Below are 25,536 nucleotides of genomic sequence, written 5' to 3'. Positions count from 1 at the left end.
GAAGAGGAAATGAAGTGCACATGGATTACATCTGCAGATATTATACGAGAGATTCTCTCTCTTTTTCTTTCATGCACGCACTCCCCAGGTTGACTACCCCCAAACTGGTGCCTTTTCGGTGATCATCTGTGCAGCAACACCAATGGTGTCTGCCCCTGCTCAGAGCAACTCTTAGAGCTTTTGCCAAGGACCTGGCACATACCTTTCCTCCCTTCAAAAAAGAAGACCTACTCATGCCTACAGGCCTGTAACTTTCTGATCAGTCCCTTTTAATTGCTGCTAAAAGAAAGGAACTAACAGGAAGGAAGATGGTATGAACCGCTTTGAGATCTATCATGGTGGCAAACAAATAAATAAACAATAAATGCAGCTACCATTGCCAACAGCCATTGATAAACCTATGGTTATATCTACAGTAAATTATTTCTTTTTTTAAGCAAGCTAAACCTGTTTCCATCAGCAGCACATCCTTTGGTACCGAAGCCCATAAGTTGAAATACGGGCTGACACACTTCTTTTCACCTGTGCTGTATATACTACCAAACAATTTCATTGGATGACTCTGAGTTCCAGTACCAGCTAGGAGAGAATGAAAGACGTACACGTTCCATGTCGACAGGAACCCAGAGGCGGATGACTAGGACTGCAAGCAGGGCATTTGTACAGACTGCTTGAGTGACCGTTGCCTGCTTGGATGGCATGCCTTTTCCTTATGCTTATCCAAGGCACAGCAGAGTTCAATTTATAAGCAGCAAACACTAGATTTATCTCCTAGCTCGTGAGCATATGTCCGAGAAGGCGGGATCTATCAGAAGGATTTAAAAAACAAAATTGGTTGGAATCTGAAGAGCCAGGCATTGTGACAGCTCCAATAAGATCAGTAACATTCATGCTGCTAATGATGAATGGAAAGCAGATGTTCATGATGGAGGCTGAGATCAGGGTCCAGGCTGCAGCTCAAACTGCTTTTTCCTTCCCTAATAGCATCCCTTTGGTCTTGCTTCAGAACACATTGAGTCATCTCGTTCATTTGTTGTTAGCAGAAAATGGAAAAGTGTTAATTATATCTGCTGAGGGTAGGCAGGTAACCATCAGCTCGGTGACAGCAACAGAGCAGGCGAGGACAGTTTAATGTGAAAAGGAGGATTTCAGCAGAAATAGATTCTCTATGATGAGAGTAGCAACAGGGGCTGCCAAAATCCTCCCCTTTGCATAAATGTTAAGAAGCACCAGGGTGTTGGTTCTTCCTAAATTTGATTCAGTTCACGAGAGCTATCTCAGGTTCTCGTTTGTACTCAGGTGGCACTTCTCCCTCCTCAAAGAAGCAGCTTGTTTGCAGAAGTGATCAACACCAGTGTTCCCTGTAAGGTGTGTAGCTGCAGACCTTGGAGTTGATCTCCACAAGAAGGGGGTTCAGCAACCTATTTTTGTTTTTGGGGAGGGGAGGCTTTTCTGAAAAAAAATCAAGCTTTATCTAATCCTGTCAACTGGGATTATTCAAGTAACTGTTAAGAGCTGATGAAAACAAACAGATACTGTTTATGAGCGTCCGGAGATGGCGTCACACACCGTGCAACTGAAGAAGGGATCTGCACACTGGCGCAGACCACTTAAAGCAGCAGCTTTCAATCACTGTGCCGCAGCACACTGGTGTGCAGCGAATGGTCTGCAGGTGTACTGTGGGAGTTTGGGGGAGGTTCATATATTAGTAGGGCCATTATATTAGAGGAATGAGATTCCCCAGCAGGCAGTGCGGTGGGCCTAGTCTAGTCAATTGTCAAAAAACCGATGATATGCCTTGACAATTTTAGTGCCTTCTCAGTGTACTGTGAGATGAGAAAGGTTGAGATTGCTGCCTTAGAGGGAATATAGGTCAGTGCCTCCTCCGATTAGAGGCAGTCAGCACAATTTATGAAGTTCTGAGTAGAGCTCGAATCCCTGGGTTCACAACCCATTTGGATTTGGTTCTGTAAGGGAGTTGGATTTGGTTCTGGTTAGGAGAAGATGGAAGCAGAGGCACTTGAACCAAGGAAAACTAAGGCACACCTGAGTTACACCTTTGGGTATGACAACACTATACATGCAGCACAGCTGCAGATATGGCCAAGAAGGAGAGAAGGCCCTCCAGGCGATTGCTACTCATTTTGGGAGATCAGAATCCTTCTTACTGATGGCAATGGTTTTATAGGCTCAGTACACCTCCACTGGGCCAAGGGGTCATCCTCAATTTGGCATTATAGCTAAGCAGTTGCCCTTGCTGTCTCAAGCTCTTACCCACCTAGCTTGCTGAAGAGCCAGGGCATGGATGGCACAGGGTGCAAGGGGCAAGAGTCTTGCTGCTGGGAGACTTGGCTTAAGACTGCCCTTAGCATCTTTCATACACTTTGTCACATTTGGATGAAAAGAAAACTATCATTTATTGCAAATGACAACTGGGTACCTCTGCTTTTCTCCCTTATGCTCAAAGGAGAGGAGAAGATATCACACAAACTCGGAGTTCATACTGCTTATCTGTCTGCACTGTGTGTGTGAAGTGATTTAACCACTGCTGCCTCCAGTGCTAAGCTAGGATACCAGCTGGCCTATTCCCACCACACTCTGGAGACATACATTTAAGAAGTCTTGTTAATAAAGGAACCATAAAACGCTTCACTAACCGTTGTCAACACATTGATCCAATAAAAGACTGGTGCCTGGTCCCTTTAAATACCAGGGACTCTAATCTCTGAAATTAGCTCTTCAACATAAAAAGGTGCTACTACTAAAAAGGACTACTAATATTTAGCTTTATGCAGCTTTCAGTTCCCTAATATATCTCAAAAGGTTATGTTAAGCTTCTTTTAGGGGGCGAAAAAGGCTTTTCTGAAAAATATCAAGCTTTAGCTAATCCTGTCAACTGGGATTATTCAAGTCATCTGTAAGCACCGGCAAAAACAAACCCATACTGTTTATGAGCGATGTGCTGTTTGCAACAGATTGTAAAATGCTGCTCTGTGTTTAATACCAAAGATACTTGGAATAAAATTAAAACATTTACATAACTTGGGAGAGCCCACATATAATGCTGTTAGTTAGAAAAAAAGGCATCCGCAATGAGGTGAGGTGGTCTGTCCCACCCATGATCACCAGGACACAACATTATAATGAATCAGATCGTTGGTCCATCTCTAGCCCACATTGGCTACCCTGACTGGCAGCACTCTCCAGGGTCTCAGGCAGGGGTCTTTCCCAGTCCTGCTTCCTGAAATTATTTTAACTGGGGATCCTAGGAACTGCATCTGGGGCCTCCTGCAAGCAAAGGAGGAGCAAGCAAAAGGTAGGAGGTGAGGTGTGGAGGTGAAGGAGTCACCTTGCCTGAAAAATCTAAGCCGGATCAGCTCCGGTTTCTGGATGGGTGACTGGAAGCTGCGGGCTGGAGACGAAGGAATGCGGAGGAGTGTGGAATGTGGAGGAGTCAGCTGGTAAGAAATGGATAATATCCTGAAAACCTGCCAGAGACGTGTTTTGCAGCTGCCTGTGGAAGCACGGAAAGCACAAGAGCTTTGTACCCAGGATGATGTCTGCACCATGAAGGGAAACATCTGGAGAAATGCTTGGTGTTAAGCAGAGGATAACACAGATAGAGCTTTATGTGGGGCTTTGGCTCTTTTTCTTCTACCCTTCAGGACTACAGCAAGAAACGGAAACATTGCACAGATACAGCATTTACAGTGTTCAGCTAACACCATGCAATGCTATGAGGCCAATCTGAATTTCCAAATGAAGCACTGACATCTGTGTGCTGGCCCAGGGACAAAGCTTCAGATTGGTCAAATTCTGTATTGCTTGGCAAGGACACTCCCCTTTGTCCTTTGCCCCAAATTCTGCAACCAGAAAGTCCAACTACAAGCATGCATCCACGTTGCTTCCCTGCCCAGCCTTTTCCAGAAACGAAGGATTGAACATGGGACTTTCTGAATGCAAAGCGTGCGCTCTACTGTGAAGTTACACTCACAGCCCTGGGAATCAAGCTAAACGAGAAGTAAACCAGAGATCAGCCATGCCTTTATTTCCTTTGCGTTAGAACATTCAGTCTGGCCTACAGTGACCACAGGGAGCATACCCTCTCTGTCATGTCCTTAGGGATGCTGCGCCAGAAGAGCAAGGAGAAACTGAGACTGGGTGGCGCTTTCTTCACTGAAACAGTGAGATAAAAGATGGTTCCTGGCCAACCTCAGTAGACTTGAAGGGTACAGAAAGCAACACTAGCAGACAAGAGGAATATGGAGCTAGTTCTAGGACTTTCAGCCCAATCCAAAACATATATACAGGTGTCTGCAGGCGATCTATTCCATGGACCCCCGCAGCTACGGAAACGGCGGATATGGGGAACCTCCATCTCCGTGGTCCCCTGTGCTCCCCCCGTATGCCCAGTAACATTATTTCAAGGTTTACCTTTGTTAAAATACTCCTGCTGAACAGGGCCGCTATAAGCCTACTATTAGGCTGCCTCCTGGCCGTTTGAATGCCTCAAAAGAAGCGACTGAGATGAACTGGGATTGGGACAGGTGGAGTATGCTACATGGGTTACCCACCTACCATACTAGGTAGGAGTAAGCTACAGTGGGACTCCCAACTATCATACCAGGAAGCACCACTGGTTGAAAAGCACTAACCTAAGATTGTTACAAGCTTATTTCAGTCACTATTCATTTCATATTGACTGTTAATCCTTCACGCAGTTTATTTAAAAGAAAAAAGACTCCTGTTTTCATTTTTGCTGTTCGATTTGTAAGCTCATTTCTATGACTTGCACTCCAGGAGCTAAGGCAGCCTGGATTCTCTGTTGCATCGTATTTCAAACTGTACCAACCTTTCCATTCAGCTTTGAAAAATCATCGGCCCCAATGATCTGAGTATCTTTCATGGACTGGTCATTCTGAAAAATAGAAATATATCACATTTTTCTTGCATTTTCAACATGGAAAAGAAAGATAAACTGCAATGATCTATCAGGACTGAATAAACACTTCTTCCTGTTTTAATTCACAAACAGGTTTCAACAAGTTATACCCAAAGAAAGTGAACTCTGACCAAGCACCTTTGAAATGAATGAGAAAAGTTAGCAATGACTAACTTCATTGACTTCTATGGTACAAAGAGCCCAATCTTAATATGTGCTGGTGCATCCAGGCTGCATGGCCTCCACTGTATCCAGCACAAGTTAGGAGGCAGCTGGAAGTCTCCTCAGGGTAAGGGGATATACCTCTCCTTACCCCACGTAACGTGCCAGCCTGTCCTATGGGACTACTTGGATCTCCATCAGTATATAGCTAGTGGAAGTCTGAGCAGTCCTATGTAAGGCTGCCCAGCCCAGGAGGGGGCTTAGGACATGACAGAGGTGGCCTCTGACAATCCTACCCCCCTTCTGGGCCCTCTGTTCCACCAGAAATGTCCCTTCCCCATCTCTAAAACTCCTGCCACTCTCTCCCAACCCCTGTGCTGCTCAACACCTTACCTGCCTGCACTGGCTGGATGCAGTGCTGGCAGGGCGGTGCATGCTGCTTCAGTGGTGCTGCTCACTTGATGGATGTCATGGAGTGCCTTGCGGTGCTTTTGCAACACCTTCCGCTGGTGTAGGGAGCACTGTGCTGGCAGAAGGGTGAGACAGAATTGTGCTCTTAAAATGCACTTTCTTTGGATGCCATACAATAGTACTGCAAATGCAAAATTGATCTATGGAACTCACTGCTGCAGGATGTGGTGCTTGCCACTCTCTTAGGTGGCTTTAATGGGGATCAGAAGAATTCATGGAGAATAGGTCGACCAATGGCTTAGTGATGATAGCTCTATGGAGCCCCCCTGAGGGCAGAGGCAGTATAACAGTGAATACCAGTAGCTGGGGAACAATAGTGGAACCTATCAGTTAACTAGATTTAATTTCTCAGGATGAAAGGCACCCCAAATCTGCTGCCTCTTGGACCCCTCGCAATCTGCTGCTGATGCAGCCCGATTCTAGTGGTTGCAGGATGGGTCAGCCTTGTTTGCACGGAAAGCATTCCCTTGGGAAAATGTGCAAGTTACCATGCCACAGAAACCACTGATGTCCTGAAACCACTGCTATTTTCTGCAAATGATCTAGTGCAGTGGTTCTCACACTTTTCACACCGGGACCCACTTTTTAGAAAGAGAATCTGTCAGGACCCACCAAAAGTGATGTCATGAAAGGAAGTGACATCATCGAGCAAGAAAATTTTTTAACAAACCTAGGCTGCAATCCTACCCACACATACCCAGGAGTAAGCCCCATTGACTATCATATAAAAACATATGCAGAGTAGCCTATAAAAAGTATAGATCTGTAATATTTCCCCAAATGCAGTCATGTACCATGGAGCATCAAGTCTAATAAATTAAAAATAAAATACTGAAATGAACCCACCTGAAATTGGTTCGCGACCCACCAAATGGGTCCCGACCCACAGTTTGAGAACCACTGATCTAGTGTGTAAGGGCATCTTCAGAGGCAGAAAGACAGACTAGAAATACCTGGACAAATAAATTTTGAGCTAGAATTTTCTCAGCATGCTAACAATTTGAACGTAATAGAAGTATTCCATGAATTCTTCACTGAGAGAAAACTTCATGGGACGGTCATCAAATGAGGACCTTATTCCATAACAAAGTAATGTGTGGATTGAACCCAAGAGTGAACGCAAAGAAAACATTACTTAAAGAATACAGGAAAATAGAGCATTCGGTTCTAACCATTGCCCCAGAACAACAACACGTGGTGGGAGAGTTTCTCTTATATTTCCAAAGTGGAAAAAAACCCTGAGATTTCCTGGGTAAAACACAAAACAAAATCGATTCTGAGGACAACAGGTCCTGAAAGATGGGAGATTTCTGAAAGGACTTCCATTATCTCTGAAGAATAAATGATACATTTCTCCCAATGACTTTGAGCAGGGGTGCCCAAACCCCGGACCTGGGGCCGCATGTGGCCCTCGAGGCCTCTCAATGCGGCCCTCAGGGAGCCCCCAGTCTCCAATGAGCCTCTGGCCCTCTGGAGGTTTGTTGGAGCCCACACTGGCCTGATGCAACTGCTCTCAGCATGAGGGTAACTGTTTGACCTCTTGCGTGAGCTGTGGGATGAGGGCTTCCTCCACTGCTTGCTGTTTCACATCTGTGATGCAGTTGTGGCAGCAAAGGAAAGGCCAGCCTTGCTTTGTGCAAGGCCTTTTATAGGCCTTGAGCTATTGCAAGACCTTCATTCATTCATATGAGTTCCACTTCTAGTATATTAATTTATGTAAACTTATGTAAACTTATTTGGACACCCCTGACTTTGAAGAACGCTTCCTCTGCATTTTCATGCTCTGGGCTACAGCAGCAACTCTGCAGCTGGCAAAGAATTTGAAAAGTGAGTCCAAGAGTCTTTCAAAGCACCAGATTCTATCAGGCGACAAGAAAAGTCAGGATTGTGATCTGGCTGCTGCTACTGAGGAAACTGCAGTCCAATTCCCTGCATCCACATTTCTAACTGTTGCCAAAGCACAAGAGTATTTCCCTGCAATGTAACAAGCAGATGTGCAAATGACATTAAAATACACCTCTGTATATTACACTAACCGCCCTCTGTAAAAGGTCATAAGATGCTACAAAGCAATATCTCTTATTATTTTGATGTTTCTCAGCCTTGTTCATTTTGTCACTCTGCCCTGGCCCAGGGCAGATATCTCTGCCCTGGCCCAGACACAATGAGAAACCACAGTTTCCCACATCTATGAGCCTCTGTGAACCAGATTCAGGCACTCCCCCCCCACTGACTCCCCTCTTTTGTGCACAAGAGGAGAAACCTCTACATTCACAATGAAGTGAATCACAGTTCCACCTGACACCTGAACTTTGGAACTGCGAATTATGTCCAACTGCACTTACAGTGCAAAACAATTCACATCTACTCAGAAGCAAGGCTCATTCCGCTCCATGGGGCTTCCTATCAAGTGTGGTTAGAATTACAGCCGGATAGCTAAATCCTATCCACTTTCCTGGGAGTAAGCCCCATTGACTCAAATGGGACTTGCTTCTGAACAAACATGCATAGGACTATAAAGCTGTCATCTTATACCCACTTTCCTGGGAGTAAGTCCTATTGACTTCAATAAGGCTCAGGGCCCAGCGCTGGTGGTAGATGTTGTAAATATGCCGTAAAGCATGTTTACGGCATCTTTGGAGTAAGGAGTGCCAGTTCTGGGTCAGCGCCAGTAGGAAACTGTGCGGCCACTGGAGGAAAGAATGACCACTGTGGCCTTTTGAGGCAGGGGAGAAATTGTGGGGCGGGGGAAGGGTGGGGGAGGAACCTGGCCAGAAGGGGGGTGGGAATGACAAAGGCCTCCTCCACCAGATCCTGTCCTCTGTGTTGGGTTGAAAACTTAAGACGGAACTTCTTAAGTCTGCACTGGCAAAATAGCCGGAGCAGATTTGAGAAGCCCCATTGTGGGGCTTGGGCCTTTCCCTGGGGGAAGGGGATGAAAGTTCCCTCCACCCCAGGAGACCTCTGGCGGCTTCCCCACACCTGCAGGATACAGCGGTAGCCATTTGGAGCTACTGTTTCTTCTGGTGCTGGGAAGCATAGGATTGGGCTGTTACTTCTGAGCAGACATAAATAGGACCGTATTATTAGGGAACTAATAAGGACCTCCAACAACAGATGACATTTTCCTGCAGTATCTGATTGGGTCATTGTCTTTTTTCTATATATTGAAAGATAATCAACATGCAAACTGAATTGTATTCTGTCATGCCTGCCTCTCAGCTGGGACACACAGCTTTCCTCTCGAACGTGTCATCCAGAAAGTTCATTCACAACTTTTCTAGAGTATTGCAAGAAAAAGCAGTCCCGATCACTGATTTTCCACCTCAGTTCAACCCCACATGTTCCTGTTTCTCATTATGTGTTGTTTACTGCCTCCTGGCCAACTTTCAAGCCACTTAACAGTGTTTCGATCCAAGATTCATCACAACTCTCCATTACGAACTGAACAAATCAGTCAGAAATACCCCTTAAATCTGTTCTGAAAGAGAGCAGGCAGCTAATAGACTTTGTAACGCTAGAGTTAAAACATGAAGACAAGTGGAGAAGGGCCAGCCTTAGGAGCTGTGGGGCCCAATTGGAGCAGAGAGGCCCAAATGGAAACATTTTTTTTTGCAGGGCCCCAGAATCACAGCTAAGGTCCGTAGAATCTTAGAAATATAAATAAAATCTATTATAGACTTTACAGTATATTTCTATGACACAATGGAAAGCAATCAAAATATGCACTTAAAAAGTGCATGTGAGTTAAGGCACAATCCTGGCTCGCCCTTGAGCCAGTGCAAGTGCCTTGTGATGGCCCAGGAGTATCTCAAACATGCCGTATGGCAAGTTTGTGCCTCCTTGTGAGTTGGCTGAGCTGGTAAAAGGATGTACCCTGGCCTGTGGAGGCTAGATCTGACCTCTTTGCCGACACAGGAAGGTAAGTCTGTGCTGGCCTACATAGGCTGGTGGGGGGTTGGGGAGGGCGGGGGGAGGGCAGAACAGGGACATCCCAGGGTGGGGGGAGGGCAGGGGAAGGCAAGTCAGAGGGCAGACCGACGCAGGGAGGGGGGTGGGATCAGGATCCAGCACTTAAGCCACATCCTAACCCCTGGCCTGGGTGGCCTTATGCAAGGTTGCCCAGATTTGTGCCAGTGATTTTGCTGGCACAAATCCGAGTAGCCCCTTAGGTTTGGCTGGGGCGTTACTTGGGGTAAGGGGACATAAAGTCCCCTTATTCTGAGTTGCACCCCAGCCCACACTTAACCTGCGCTGGATACAGTGCAGGTCACTTGGCCTGCCTGCTTCAGCACATGTTAGGATTGCGCTGTAATGGACCAAATGAATTGGAGCACATTTTAATATAAAATTATATACCCTAGATTACCCTAGAGTGAGGGGCAACTTAGGCATGGAGCCCAACTGGGAGCAATTGGTCCAATTGATTTAAAGCCAGCCCTGAAATTGAGGGTAATTCAGGCTATGCCTCTCAGGAGTAGAGTGGGGAAGAGAGGTTATTTCTGAGCAGCCTGTGTCAGCTCTCTGATGGTGTCAGAAAACTGGGATGCCTGAACATGGTTGGACACTGTACATGATTGCAGGTCTGGTCTAGAGGGTAGAGCCTCCATTTGCCTGAAGATAACATCCACAGGTCGCCAGTTCGAGGCCACCGGCACCGTGCGACCTTGAAGCAGCTGACAAGCTGAGCCGAGTTATTCCATCTGCTCTGAGCGTGGGAGGATGGATGCCAGAATGTGAAACCAGATCAAGAAAGTAACACCTGAATGTTGTGGTTCTTGTAAGATAGAACATTCTTTCAAATTGTAAAAATCCCTACGAGGATTTAATAAGCCTGCCTATGTAAACCGCCTTGAATAAAGACCAAGAAAGGCGGTATATAAATACCTGTATTATTATTATTATTATTCTACTGGAGGACTGGGATTCATGCTGTATCTCCCTCGGTTCTACTGTGTACCGAGAGAATACCGAGATAATATATCTCATAAGGTTCTTGTGCAGGATTTAACAGTTGCATGACAAGGAGAAATGGAGCAGGTGAAGCCTCCTCCCTTCCCTCCACCTTCATGCTGGGAAGAAGTCAATGTGGTTGAATTCTTGCCTGCCACACTGCTGTTAATGGCACAAGACTATCACGAGAAAGAAGATGGAAAATCTGCTTTTAGATGAATCTGCCAAAGACAGGGAATGAATGGCCCTAGGAGCCACCTTGCTGACCATTCCCGGTCTTCTCAGTAAAACCTGATTCTCATGGCTCTCAGATTGCACCTAAATCTAGGGAAAGTTTGTCATGCTGAAGTTCCATTGAAATTAGTGGGACTTCAATTTGTCATGAGTAACTTTTGTCATTGATTTCAGTTGCATGGCAGATTCAGGCTTCTCAACCTATCCCGTCTACACTACAGACTGAACCTGGCTTTACAGTAATTTATTCCTTCCAGAGGAACCATGTAAATTAGTCGGTCTGTGATGGATGGTTAAGGATCTCTAACAGAATTCTCAGCACCTTACCAAACTACAATCCCTGGGATTCCTTGAAGAAAACCACATAGAATAAAACTAATCGAAGACTGCAATTCTATATATGCTTATCTGGGAGTAAATTTCATTTAATTTAATGGAACTTCCTTATGAGTAAGCAAGTGTAGGATTGCACTGGAAGCCAATAGTGTAGACATCCCCTGTTTTGAGGCAAATCATGGTTTGCCATTATGTTCAAACCAGCAAATTAGGGTTTGTGCATGCTCTCCAAATCAAGTTTCTAATTACAGTTTGCTGAAAAAGTACAAACCATAGTTTGCTGGTTTGGAAAAAACACGTAGTAACCTGTTGTTTGTCTGAATCCAGAAAAGGAGGCAGGGAATTCTTAAGAACAGGAGAAAGCACTGACTGACTACTTATTCATGTTCAGGCACCTCTTAATTTACCTGGAGGTTACTTCCTTGGATATCTGTGTGTATATTAAAAATGCGAAAATTAAAACTACTTTTTCCACAGGAACTGATGTAAATGGTGTGGGTTAGGGGAAAAGTCATTGAGCACTTACACTGACAACTGGCAACATCTGTTTGCCCAAGATGATGGTTGAGGAGGGAGTGGGAGTGGCTAGTGATATACTGAGAATAAAAATAATGGAGTTTCCAAACCAAGGATAAAGCCTGCTTGCAAAGCACGCCCAAGCAGCTTTTTAGGCTGCTGAACCGGCAAAGGGGAGCCAAAAGTGTTGAAGAAAAAAATAGGGAAAAACAGGGCATTCATCACACCCACATCAGCCCTCTTTCAGGGTCATGTTAATTGACCATTTATTGTGCCAACTGGTCTCAGAAATATATCCCAAAGGGTAGATTGGTAATTATTGTTTGTATTTGTACTTACGAGAATAGAACAAAAGACTGACTGGGACAGTGTCCCCAAGGGACAGCTGAGTAAGTTTGCTGCAGCAAAAGCAACTAGAAACCTTGTAGAACCTCAAAATCTAAGGGCACAATCCAAACCTGCGCTGGAGCAGGCAAACCAGGAGGCTTGCGCTGCATCCAATGCGGGTTTGCAGCGAGCATCGGCTCAACCAGGGGCAAGGGGAAGCTCTTCCCCTTACCCCTGGGTAAGGGCTGCGCGCCCCTATGGGTCTCCTCAGACCTGCGCCACCTCTGGAGGTGGCGCAAGTCCAAGGACAGCAGAGCGGCACAAAGCCGCTCCGCTCACCCCGGCGAAGGGGCTGGGATCCGGCATAACCGCTGGGTCCCAGCCCTGCCCCCGGCTTCCCGCGTACCTGCCCCTGGGCCCGCCCTCCCCCACGCTCCCCCCGCCCAGTAACGCCTCCTCCCGCTCCCGCCCCCCCTTTGCCGCTTGCGTTGGCGCTCTCGCACCGACACAAGCAGTAGTGCGGGAGCCATGGTGGAGGCTTCTGCCTGCCTCCATGCGTCAGCACATCTGAATGCGCTGACGTGGCTCCCGCCCACGAAGGCGCAAACATGCTTTAAGGCACGTTTGCGACCCTCCAGGGCCACCTGTGCCAGCATAACTGCCAGTTAGGATTGTGCCCTAACATATTTATTGTAGTGTAAGCTTTTGTAGTGTAAGACCAATTCATTACATGCATGATGAAGCATTCATTAGATGCATTAGATGCATGAAGACCTATCAAACTGAGGACAAAGGGGGCTCTAGTCCATGGGAGCTAATGTTACAATAAATCTGTTTTTAAGGTGCCACAGAGTCTGTTCAATGCTTATATTCGAGGTTTTTAAAAAGAGAATGGGTTGGATGCAGAGAAAGTTAGTCATGCTTAATTAAGCATCACTCAGACACATTAGCTGTGACTACTTTAAGTCCCATTAATTTTTTCAATAGTGATTAAGCATGACTAACATTTTCTATATCCAACCCAGTGATTATAACCTGCTCTTTTTTTTACTTATAAACAATGTTTGATTGATTTTTACATACTGTATATATACTCTTCGCACACAACAGGAGAAGAAGCTGAACGCTTTCCACATGCGCTGCCTCTGACGCATCCTTGGTATCACCTGGCAGGACAAAGTTCCAAACAACACAGTCCTGGAACAAGCTGGAATCCCCAGCGTGTATACACTGCTGAAACAGAGACGCCTGCGTTGGCTTGGTCGGATGGGCGATGGTCGGATCCCAAAGGATCTCCTCTATGGAGAACTCGTGCAGGGAAAGCGCCCTACAGGTAGACCACTGCTGCGCTACAAGGATATCTGCACAAGGGATCTGAAAGCACTCTGCTGGTGCTAAAGGCTCACAATGCATGCCAGCATACTGTTTAGGATCGGGTCCATAGTCCTCACCAAAACCTGGCAATTTTTCCTTTTCAGCCTCCTAGAACAGCATTTCTAAATATTTGTCTCCCCTTGTACCACTTCGCATAGTCCACCTATTGGATGTTGTCATTGCCAGTTACTTCTGGATTGGGAGGCCAGACAGGATGCAACAAACACCAGTAAGAGGCTCAGGGTGGACAGGAGGGCTTTTTCAAGTGAGCCAAGTCTCCTATTGCTGCTTGTCATGCTTGGTGTTGCTGCCAGAAATGGCAGGGGTCTGGAGGTATAGTGTGTACCCTTGGACACAAACTCAAGTACCACTGGTGGTATATGTACCACTGGTTGAGAAACAGTGTCCTAAAAGAACGACAGCTGGATTCACCAGTATTTCACAACCAGTAACATCTTTTACAACAGATAAAATATTCAACCGGTATGTCTGAACTGGCCCACAATCTTATGGGAAAAGGACTGGGAAAGGGTTCCTTGCAATGATTTTCAATGGTTTCCTTCTCACAGCAAATCAACCTCTACTCTGTGGCCTCTGCCTCTTGTGCTGTAACTTCCGGCTTCCAGGAGACTTATCTATGTTCTGTGGCTCTGTTTCTAAGGTATAGACGGCGGAGGAGAAGGGACAGACAATTTGTTATTACATACATTGCCCTAAATTCAATCTCTGCGCATTACAATCTCTGCATTACAATCTCTGTGCATGAACTGGAGGTTGTCCATGACTTTGTGTACCTTGGCTCAACGATCTCCGACACTCTTTCTCTCAATACCGAGCTAAACAAATGCATCGGTAAAGCAGCTACCACGTTTTCCAGACCCACAAAGAGAGTCTGGTCCAACAAGAAGCTGACGGAACATACCAAGATCCAAGTCTACAGAGCTTGCGTCCTGAGTACACTGAGTACTGCAGCGAGTCATGGACTCTTCGCTCACAACAGGAGAGGAAACTGAACGCATTCCACATGCGCTGCCTCCGACGCATCCTCGGCATCACCCGGCAGGACAAAGTTCCAAACAATACAGTCCTGGAACGTGCTGGAATCCCTAGCATGTATGCACTGCTGAAACAGAGATGCCTGCGTTGGCTTGGTCATGTCGTGAGAATGGATGATTGCCTGATCCCAAAGGATCTCCTCTATGGAGAACTCGTGCAAGGAAAGCACCCTACAGGTAGACCACAGCTGCGATACAAGGACATCTGCAAGAGGGATCTGAAGGCCTTAGGAGTGGACCTCAACAGGTGGGAAACCCTGGCCTCTGAGCGGCCTGCTTGGAGGCAGGCTGTGCAGCATGGCCTTTCCCAGTTTGAAGGGACACTTGGCCAACAGTGTGAGGCAAAGAGGCAAAGAAGGAAGGCCCATAGCCAGGGAGACAGACCAGGGACACACTACACTTGTTCCCAGTGTGGAAGGGATTGTCACTCCCGAATCGGCCTTTTCAGCCACACTAGACGCTGTTCCAGAACCACCATCCAGAGCGCGATACCATAGTCTTTCGAGACTGAAGGTTGCCAACAACCAACATTGCCCTAAAAACAGAGCTGCAGAATCCAGAAGAAGTTTTCAGCAATTTTCAACCACTGGGCTCCAAACCCCTGTGGAAACATTCTTGAAAGGCTACTGAAGGGTAGACTTCAGCTCAAATGTTACCACCCAGTCTATTCCGGAAGACAAATAACAATAGGCTGCCAATTGCTTGCTCCTTATGGACCAGTCATAAGGATACTCTGCATTTCCAAGCACTTAGAAACAACAGTTTAAGGGAGTATACACACCTTCATTTATTTTTAGCATGTTGGAAAGAGTTTATTGCAAATTCCGGATGAATACTTTATCAAAATGGAATTTGTACCCTCATCGTACTTAAACAGGAAATCTCTTTTCCTTGTACTGAGTCCTAAGAAAAGATCCAACAAAACAGACAATGTGCCATGATTAATAGTTCTATGTAAAGGATGCAGACTTTTTTATTTGGAAAGTTTTGCTCGAAGACCAAGAACTTAACAATGAGAGCATGACTCAGGATGCATGGTGGAACCCTGATTTTAATACAACTCCCAACATGTTTAGTCATTTGTCTGAGCTGGGACATCTTTATGCTCCTCTAAGTTCCTAGGTGTTTAACAAATCAAGGAATTCAAGCAGCAGCATGCATTTCAGTCTTGTTTGCTGTCTGATTTCATGACAGTCTTAAGATCTAGATCAGTGATTCTCACACATTTAGCACTGGGACCCACCTTTTAGAATGGGAATCTGTCAGGACCCACCAGAAGAGATGTCATGACCAGAAGTGACCTCATCAAGCAGGAAATTTTTAACAATCATAGGCTGCAGTCCTACTCACACTTACCCAGGAGTAAGTCCCATTTACTAACATTGTCAAAAGAATATACTTGGTAGCTTGTTAAAAGCACAGGTCTGTAACATTTCCCCAAACGCAGTCACAGGCCATGGTAGCATCAAGTCTAATATATTAAAAATAAATTATTGAAATGAATGGGGACCAACCTGAAATTGGCTCGCGACCCAACTAGTGGGTCCCGACCCACAGTTGGAGAAACACTGATCTAGATTATCAATGGTTAAATTATTTTTGCCAAGTTTTTGATCTGATAAATGTGTAAGAGAAATAGAGCCAGAAGGTTCTATTCGGAAAAGAAAACTGCAAACCTCCAGGTAGTGTATGTGTGCTTTCAGGTCGGGGACACGCAGTGGCGCAGCAAGAGGGGGTGCAAAATACTGAGTTTTGCAGGGAGCCTCAACGCAGCGTACAAGTGGCCCCTCCCTCTCCCCTATGGAGCCATTCCAGGCAGGAGGAGCAAAACAGGCATTCTCCTCTAGCTACACCATTGGCCCTGCCATTTGATCAGATGATTTGAATCTAGTTTTATTCTGCTCTGCTCAACTTCTATGATGTTATGGCTTGTTGCTGCAGTTTTACTCTTGTTTCATTGTTTTGAGGGTTTCTACTTGTTTGTACACTGCCCTGGTGGGTTTCTGGCAAGATGGCTTATACAGCTTTCATAAACAGACTGATTCATGATGCACCTTTATGAAAATACTCTCTCCAGTAGTGGGCTGTATTTGGCCAGTTGTATCTGCAGGCTCCACATCCACAGATTTAATCAAATGCTTATTGGAAAAGTATTTAGAATAAATTCACATATGCTGCTTTAGCCTCGTTCACCTCCCACCCTGCCATTGCACAGCATGTGCCTCACATCTGCCCATTTAGGCAGTTAACATATGTTTTAAGCAATTTATGCAAATTCAAGCAATGTATGCAATTTATGCCAATTTACATCACTGTCTCAGTGCAACAGCTGCAGACTTGAACATTTGTGGATTTTGGTGCCTGTGCAGGACTCTGGAACCCGCCCCCTGCAAATACAGAGGGCCCACTGTATATACATCTATGTATATCTGTACTGAGATTTAGGGCCCAATCCTGAATCCAGTGGCACCTGGGGCTCCAGTGGCGCTAAGGTTATAGTGGAACTAGAAAAGGCGCAGAAGAGAGCTACCAAAATGATTACTGGGCTGGGGCAGCTCCCTTATGAGGAAAGGCTGCAACGCATGAGGCTCTTCAATCTAGAAAAGAGGTGCCTGAGGGGGGACATGATTGAGACATACAAATTATGCAGGGGCTCGATAAAGTGGATAGAGGGATGCTCTTTTCCTTTTCACACATCACCAGAACCAGAGGACATCCATTAAAATTCAGTGTCGGGAGAGTTAGGGCAGACAAAAGGAAATATTTCTTTATTCAGCATATAGTTAGTCTGTGGAACTCCTTGCCACAGGAAGTGGTAATAGCATCCAGTCTAGATGCCTTTAAAAGGGGATTGGACAGATTTCTGGAAGAAAACTGCAAGTATCTTGTGGTCTTGTGTGTGCTCCCTGAGGCATCTGGTAGGCCCCTGTGAGATACTGGAAGCTGGACTAGATGGGTCCTGGGCCTGATCCAGCAGGGTTCTTTTTATGTTCTTATGTTCTTAAAATGGTGACCGCAGGATCCTATGGGCACTGTGGCTACCGCCGGGGTCTCCTCAGGGGAAGGGAGCATTTGCTGTTTTCCCCTGGGCAGACGGTAGCTGGCAGCAAGGTCTCCTCGGCTTTGAGCACAAGTATGAATGAGAGCAGCGTCAAGGAGGCCTGTGCTGGGCCGCCCAGCTTGCGAGGGATGCAGTGGCAGTCACTGCTGCCATCTCCATCCCCCTCGCAGGTCCGATCCCTCCTCCATCCAGTTCTGTCCCTCCCCCCTCCCCAAGTCTTCTCCATGCCCTCCTCCCACCCCGAGAAACTGTGCCGCTGCCCAGGAGTCTTGCTTACCTCTGGTAGCAGCACAGCATCCTCTTCATGGCGCTGAGGCTCAGTGTCGGCACTCACTCCTTGCTAGGTGCTGCAAAAGTGCTTTACGGCACATTTGCGATGACCAGAGCTGGCGCTGAATTTCAGCGCCAGTTTCAGGATTGGGCTGCCCGGGCACAGTTTTGTGGGATGAAAATCAGGCTGATCCCTTTTCCAGTCCCAAACAGAAATTATTTCCAGATCTGATTCTGGGTGACCTCCATTTCACTGCACAAGCAGATGGCCTGCATGACACTGTATAAGCCTATTGGGCGATGCAACGGCAACAAAGTGAGATGTTTTCTAATGATGAGTTCTTTCAGAGAACAGAAACAATGCGACATTGTGTTTCTCCACTCTGCTGTAGATTAACCTTCCACCCGCAGCATCACTATGTGAGCAGTTTCAGCTGGGAGAGAGAGATAGAAGAAAGGCTGTTTTTGAATGCCGTTCAACTAGTAGCAGAGAAGATTTAACCTCCAAATTTAATTACATGAATGAAAAGAAGGATGAGCAGGATTAACTGGCAGCTAGTACAGCTCAGTAACCCTGTGCTATGAACCAGACCCAACCGATAAACCTGAACACACTGAGAAACGACGCTTTTTTCAAATTTCTGTTAAAAAAAACATCTGTCAAGACTATGGAAAAACTATCTAACAAAAAGCCCAGCTTTTAAATTTGAATTTCCAAATATTTTTTTTCATCTGATGACAACTCTACATAAAATGCAAAAATGGACTCCTTGTTTATATCAATCACTCAGATTGATTGACAGCCCAATCCTGTTCAATTTTCCAGTGCTGGTACTGCTGTGCCTATGGGGGAAGCACTGCTTCCTGTGTTGGGGGTGCAGTCACAGAGGCCTCCTTAAGGTTTGGGAACATTTGTTCCCTTACCCCAGGGCTGCATTGCAGTTGCACTGGTGCTGGAAAGCTGGATAGGATTGGGCTGTAAGTCCTCCTATTATATCAAAGATGTTTTTTATCACATAATTATTGTTACAATATAACAGGTGGACATCAACCACAGTTAGGTGGGTTAACAGGAGGAAATATCCTGGAACCTGGCCAATGTCTTCAATTGCCAGGATCCAGAAGAGACTGCCATACACACCTGCACACACCTCTTAATATATTGTAGTTGTTTTTGGATTAGTTGTAAGTTGAAAAGCAGGGGTGTGTATGTCTTATGCATTTTTATATAAATACCCCACCTTTTCAAATGTGATATTTAAGTTCATGGGATAGAGCAGGGCATCAATTCAAATCAATAGTGCTTGCCAGTTGCCACCTACGGCAACTGGTCACAGTTTTCCTTTAGAATAAACACCTGGGCCCAGAGCAGCAGTTTTGCCAAAAGGCAGTGCTTTTTCTATAGCAGCAAATGGAAGAGTTATTCCCTTGCAAGGATTCTCTTTCTCTATATGCTTTTTTTCCTCTCAGGAACAGCAGCATGTATCAGAAATAGCATGTGAATTCTGTACTTATGGGACACACAACAATCACCACACAAGATTTCAATCTGTGTGCTACCATTAATATTTTTGCACTATGGCCCTATCTTATAGTTACTGTCCATTGGCGGCACTCCTCTTCTGCTGGCGCTGATTGCCATAAAGCAGTCAGTGCCAGCTGTAAAAGTCACTCCACGGTGTGCTACTCAGCGTAGCTGGCAGGAAGGCCAAAGATTCCCACCTGCACCAGTGGATCCTGAGCCACCCGCCAATCCAGATAAGGTAGTGGGAGAGGCAGGAGGGGCGGCAGGAGGGCAGGTGGTGAAGAGGGCAGTAGATGGGTAGATCAGATTTGGGAAGGGAGCAGTGGCAGCCACCAAATCCTATCCCCCTTCCGAGTCCTGATCCTGTAGTGCGGGTCCACGTGGACTTGAACACCCCTATTCTGCCTTTTCCCTGCCCTCCCTGAACCCCTGTGCCGGCCAAGGCAGACAGCACATACTTACTTGTCTGCCAGCACAGCAGGGCCTGACTCGGCCTCTGCAGGATGGCGTACAGACATGCGCCTTCCTACCTCCTCCCACAGTGGCACAGCCTTATGGCCCTTGCGCTGGTCTAGGGTGCAGTTTGGATTGCACTCCCAGTAGGACTAGAGCTTAGCCACAGTTGTTGTAGGGCTAATATTTACAATTTTGCAAGTGCAGAAGTTTTGCAAAAGCTATTTTAAATTGCATAATTATAAATACTGTTAATCATCATCATCTATTCAGACTGCATACTTCCTGAAACCCAGTTGTTCAGTGCTTAAGAGTATCTTTTTGCAAGCAATGGGCCATTGATAAAGGCAGGCCAGAAAATGGACAGATCAGGACCAGAAACCATGGGGGTGATGTGCAGATTAAAACAACAAAGGGCACTTCCTCTGTATACTAAAATATGAAAGTGGGAGAAGCTTCTTATCACTTTCTCAAGTCCTTCTGGGTTACTGAAGTACAACAGATACTGATATCCCCACCAAAACTAACCTGATGTTGAATCACAAGAGCCACTCGAGGACACAGCCCAGGGGAGAAGAAACTGAATCGGAAGTGTTGAGCTAAGACAACTTCTTACTACTGCCACATTCTTGAAGCACAAAGTAGGCTCTTCTGGCTTATGGCTCACTGGGTGGGGTGCTGGCTCTGATCTATTTTAAGTTTCAAAGCTTAAGAGATGCCAGCAGAGGATGTCATTGAATTCCTGGGAGAAATTAAAGCCCTTGGGCTTTCTACAATTAATGGTGCCTCTTTTTCCAGAGTCTAATGAAAGGAAATGCCCTCTGAGCAGTGTCATTAGTACAGAAACAAGGAATCAAGATAATATTTCTGTAAACATAAAAGTATCAATATACTACGAAACTTCTCAAGGTCTTATATTAGTCCCAATGGGATGGCTGTTATTTGTTCACAGCAGAATAGCTATTGGATACAGGGAGGGTTGTGGATGTTAAAATATAATCAGAATTCTGAACTAAGGGTCCTTAAATTATATGCCACAAAAAGCTGGATTCTGTAGACTAGATTTTAAGCAAATTTTTGTTCTGTTTCTAAGGGATGAGGAGTTCTACAGAGCATTAAACCCTTACTCCATAGCTGGTGGACTATCTAAAACAGGGGCTCCCAAACTAAAGTCAACGCAATAGTATAGTTAAGGTGGAGCTGTGGGGGTACAAAGCCCTGGATACAACGCCTGAGGAGGTGTCAAGCCCGGGGCACTCGGAACAGTTTCGCACCAGTCTGAGTAGCCAATGGTTTTATTTTTGCCTTTTCCCCCACTTATTGAAGGAGGAAAAAGGCCAAAAAAACAGTTGGCCACTCAAAGCAGCTCACAACTGTACCAAGTACTGCCACAACCCAGAAGAAACTCATCATGTCATCGCAATTACTTCCATATGAGGCACTTGGGGGGGTGACATTGTGAGTCACAACCTCTGGGTACCAGAGGGGTAACTGCACCCCTGAGTCTGTGGGTTACATTCAGCCCAGCAGCACATTTTAAGTGGCCCACTGAGCCCAATGTCATTATAATTATACACCCCTTCCCCACTTCTTCCTCTTCTCCCTATAGCAGCTATGCACCTACTTCTTCCTGCTGGAGACAGCAACTGCTAGGTTGGGTTGTTCTTGCTGAGAGCCAAGCTGAGAGTGAAGGATAGCAAACTGCTCCACAATTGTAAATATTTTGCAAATGTTTTTTTCTCCTGTTCTGCAAATTGAACTAAATGTACATATTTACTATATTTGACACTTTCCAACCCACCATTAAGATTAAGACTACAATGTGACCCTGACAACTGAAAGTTGGGTGCCCCTGATCTAGAGATATCCCTCTATCTGCTTTCTAGGCAATTTCCAGATAAACTCTGATACATAAGGCCTAAAAGCTTGATTCCTTCCTTGCTTCCAAATGACTTTTATTTACCACATTTTAATCCCAACCTTTCTCCAAGCAGCTTGAACCAATACTGTATACTGGTTCTTCCCCCATCATTTTATCCTCACATCAATCCAATGAAGTGAGGTACAGTATCTGGCACAAGGTCATCCTGTGAGCTTCATGGCCACATAGGAATATGAACTCAAGTCTTCTTAGTCCCATTCTGACACTCTAATCACCACACTACACTGGTTCCCTAATCACAGACTACACAGAACCTCAGGAAGGTTTACTGCTTTCTGATCAACTACTACTCTATTTAGTGCTGAACGAAGTTGTCCATTTGTAGTTGTCCATTTGTCCATGTACAAATGCTTTTATGCAAATGCCCGAAGTCTCCGAGCAAAGATGGGAGAACTGGAATGTCTGGTGACAAGGGAAAACATTGAACATAGTGGGCATAATGGAAACCTGGTGGAATGCGGAGAATCAGTGGGATACCGCAATCCCAGGCTATAAACTCTACAGGAGGGACAGGGAGGGGCGTGTTGGAGGTGGGGTGGCCATTTATGTTAAGGAAGGGATAGAATCCAGCAAAGTAGGGACTGAAGGTGGGTTCGACTCCATAGAATCTCTATGGGTTAAATTACCAGGCCTGAGGAGAGACTATGAGGAACACATGGCCAGCAGCATTAAGGGGAATAATAAAAGCTTCTTCAAATATGTTAGAAGCAGGAAATAAGGAGAATAATAAAAGCTTCTTCAAATATGTTAGAAGCAGGAAACCCGCCAGAGAAGCGGTTGGCCCTCTGGATGGTGAGGGAGGGAAAGGGGAGATAAAAGGAGACATAGAGATGGCAGAGAAATTAAATGAGTTCTTTGCATCTGTCTTCATGGCAGAAGACCTCGGGCAGATACCGCTCCCCGAATGGCCCCTCCTGACCAAGGAATTAAGTCAGATAGAGGTTATAAGAGAAGATGTTTCAGACCTCATTGATAAATTAAAGATCAATAAGTCACCGGGCCCTGATGGCATCCACCCTAGAGTTATTAAGGAATTGAAGAATGAAGTTGCTTATCTCTTGACTAAAATATGCAACTTGTCCCTCAAAATGGCCGCAGTACCAGAGGACTGGAGGATAGCAAATGTCACGCCTATCTTTAAAAAGGGAAAGAGGGGGGACCCGGGAAACTATAGGCCGGTCAACCTGACATCTATACCGGGTAAGATGGTGGAATGCCTCATCAAAGATAGAATCTCAAAACACATGGACAAACAAGCCTTGCTGAGGAAGAATTAGCATGGCTTCTGTAAGGGTAAGTCTTGCCTCACAAACCTTTTAGAATTCTTTGAAAAGGTCAACAGGCATGTGGATGTGGGAGAACCTGTGGACATTATATATCTGGACTTTCAGAAGGCGTTCGACATGGTCCCTCACCAAAGGCTACTAAAAAAACTCCACAGTCAGGGAATTAGTGGGCAGGTCCTCTCCTGGATTAGGACCTGGTTGAAGACCAGGAAACAGAGAGTGGGTGTCAATGGGCAATTTTCACAATGGAGAGAGGTGAAAAGTGGTGTGCCCCAAGGATCTGTCCTGGGACCGGTGCTCTTCAACCTCTTCATAAATGACCTGGAGACAGGGGTGAGCAGTGAGGTGGCTAAGTTTGCAGAAGACACCAAACTTTTCCGAGTGGTGAAGACCAGAAGTGATTGTGAGGAGCTCCAGAAGGATCTCTCCAAACTGGCAGAATGGCCAGCAAAATGGCAGATGCGTTTCAATGTAAGTAAGTGTAAAGTCATGCACATTGGGGCAAAAAATCAAAACTTTAGATATAGGCTGATGGGTTCTGAGCTGTCTGTGACAGATGAGGAGAGAAATCTTGGGGTGGTGGTGGACAAGTTGATGACAGTGTTGACCCAATGTGCGGCGGCAGTAAAGAAGGCCAATTCTATGCTGGGGATCATTAGAAAAGGTATTGAGAACAAAACAGCTAATATTATAATGCCGTTGTACAAATCAATGGTAAGGCCACACCTGGAGTATTGTGTCCAGTTCTGGTCACCGCATCTCAAAAAGGATATAGTGGAAATGGAAAAGGTACAAAAGAGGGCAACAAAGATAATTACTGGGCTGGGGCACCTTCCGTATGAGGAAAGGCTATGGCGTTTGGGCCTCTTCAGCCTAGAAAAGAGACACCTGAGGGGGGACATGATTGAGACATACAAAATTATGCAGGGGATGGACAGAATGGATAGAGAGATGCTCTTTACACTCTCACATAACACTAGAACCAGGGGACATCCACTAAAATTGAGTGTTGGGAGAGTTAGAACAGACAAAAGAAAATATTTCTTTACTCAGCATGTGGATGGTCTGTGGATCTCCTTGCCACAGGATGTGGTGAAAGCATCTGGCCTGGATGCCTTTAAAAGGGGATTGGACAAGTTTCTGGAGGAAAAATCCTTTACGGGTTACAAGCCATGACGTGTATGTGCAACCTCCTGATTTAGAAATGGGCTATGTCAGATGCAAGGAAGGGCACCAGGATGCAGGTCTCTTGTTATCAGGTGTGCTCCCTGGGGCATTTGGTGGGGCTGCTGTGAGATACAGGAAGCTGGACTGGATGGGCCTATGGCCTGATCCAGTGGGGCTGTTCTTACGTTCTTGAAGTTCCTTCTCTGCATTAAATGAGGGGCAACGACTGCAGTGCGATTCAAAAACCTATTAGTGTAAGCCATTTTAAAAGTAAGATTAATCCTTATGGCACCAAGGTAGCTAAAAGTGTCAGTACATCAAAGAACTATATTATAGCCAGTTGCGGATCTACCATTGAGTTTGACAGAAGCCGCTAGGACCCCACAGTAGCCTCTCTGAGGGTCCATACAGGGTCAGAAACTGTGCTTCTGGTTTTCCAGGAGCACAATTTATAGCGTGGGGCAACCTCAGAGAGGTTTTCCCAGTGCAGCCCTGGGTTGTGCGAGGCTCCATGAGCCACAGATGGGGGGGGATTTTCGCATGGGGGGTGGTGACAGCCTGCAGTGGGCTGCCATCGTAGACCTTTGCCCTGAGCGCGAGACTGGGGAAGTCCATTGCTGATTATAGCCTTTCAGCTTTGCCTTGCTGTTAAATTGAACCCAAATGATTCAGTACGAATCATAACAGAACTTAATCATTCCTTCTTTAAAAGGAACACACAAAGTGTTCAGAAGGCTGCTGTATACATCCATACTTGCCTGCCTACCTTCCTATCCATCTTGTGGGGGGATGTTTTCATACCTATACTTCCATACATAAAAGCTATGCAGAGGAAACATACTATTATAGGTTGGACTCTTAATCTTTAATCTCATAGTATTTTCACCTGCTTTGATCTCAAGAGGAAGAAGAAGAAGAAAAAGCAGCAGCAGCAGCAGCAGCAGAATTCTCCTTTATTCATCTTAAATGTTGGTACGGGCAAGAAAGGTACTGCTTGAAGACTGAGGAAATGGTTGGGGAACCTACAACCCTTTCACGTGGGAGCAAGTTCCTTCAAAGGCCTTTGTAGCATCAACAGCTGTTCCCTTGAATTGTCTCGGATCTGCACCAGCTACTATGAGGGAACGGGAGGGGGCGGGGAATGAGACAAGGATGCCAGTGCATTGCTGTTAGCATCCACACTATTCTGCCTACTCCTGAACACTCTCCTGTTTCCCGCCTCTGCAGCCTGCCCATTCCCCACCCCTGCCGGCATTCTGCCCTGCTGAAGGTAGCCAACAGCACAAGTGGGCCTCCAGTGCTGCTGCTGTCTGTGGCAGTGCTTGCCAAATGGCTGCAACCGACATGTGGTATATGCCACCGGAAACCATTTTATGACAGCGGAATACTGTTCCACTGTCATAACTGGCAGCACAGCCCTAGTCAGGACTGGGCTGATAGTCTGTCAAGTTGTACAATAATA

General features: G+C 45.9%; 1 protein-coding gene across 1 annotated transcript in view; it reads right to left on the bottom strand.

The window, feature by feature from the left end:
- PRTFDC1 (phosphoribosyl transferase domain containing 1) overlaps positions 1–25,536 on the bottom strand; it is a 67,382-nt gene that overhangs the window by 17,841 nt on the left and 24,005 nt on the right. The window contains exon 4 of the mRNA XM_066629049.1: positions 4,853–4,918. Within this exon, the coding sequence (XP_066485146.1) occupies positions 4,853–4,918 (66 nt within the window). The remainder of the gene's footprint in view (positions 1–4,852; positions 4,919–25,536) is intronic.

This window comes from Tiliqua scincoides, chromosome 5 (genome assembly GCF_035046505.1).
Source record: "Tiliqua scincoides isolate rTilSci1 chromosome 5, rTilSci1.hap2, whole genome shotgun sequence".
Taxonomy (NCBI): Eukaryota; Metazoa; Chordata; class Lepidosauria; order Squamata; family Scincidae; genus Tiliqua; species Tiliqua scincoides.
The sequence above is the reverse complement of the archived record's forward strand: the minus strand, read 5'-3'. Positions and strand labels throughout refer to the sequence as shown.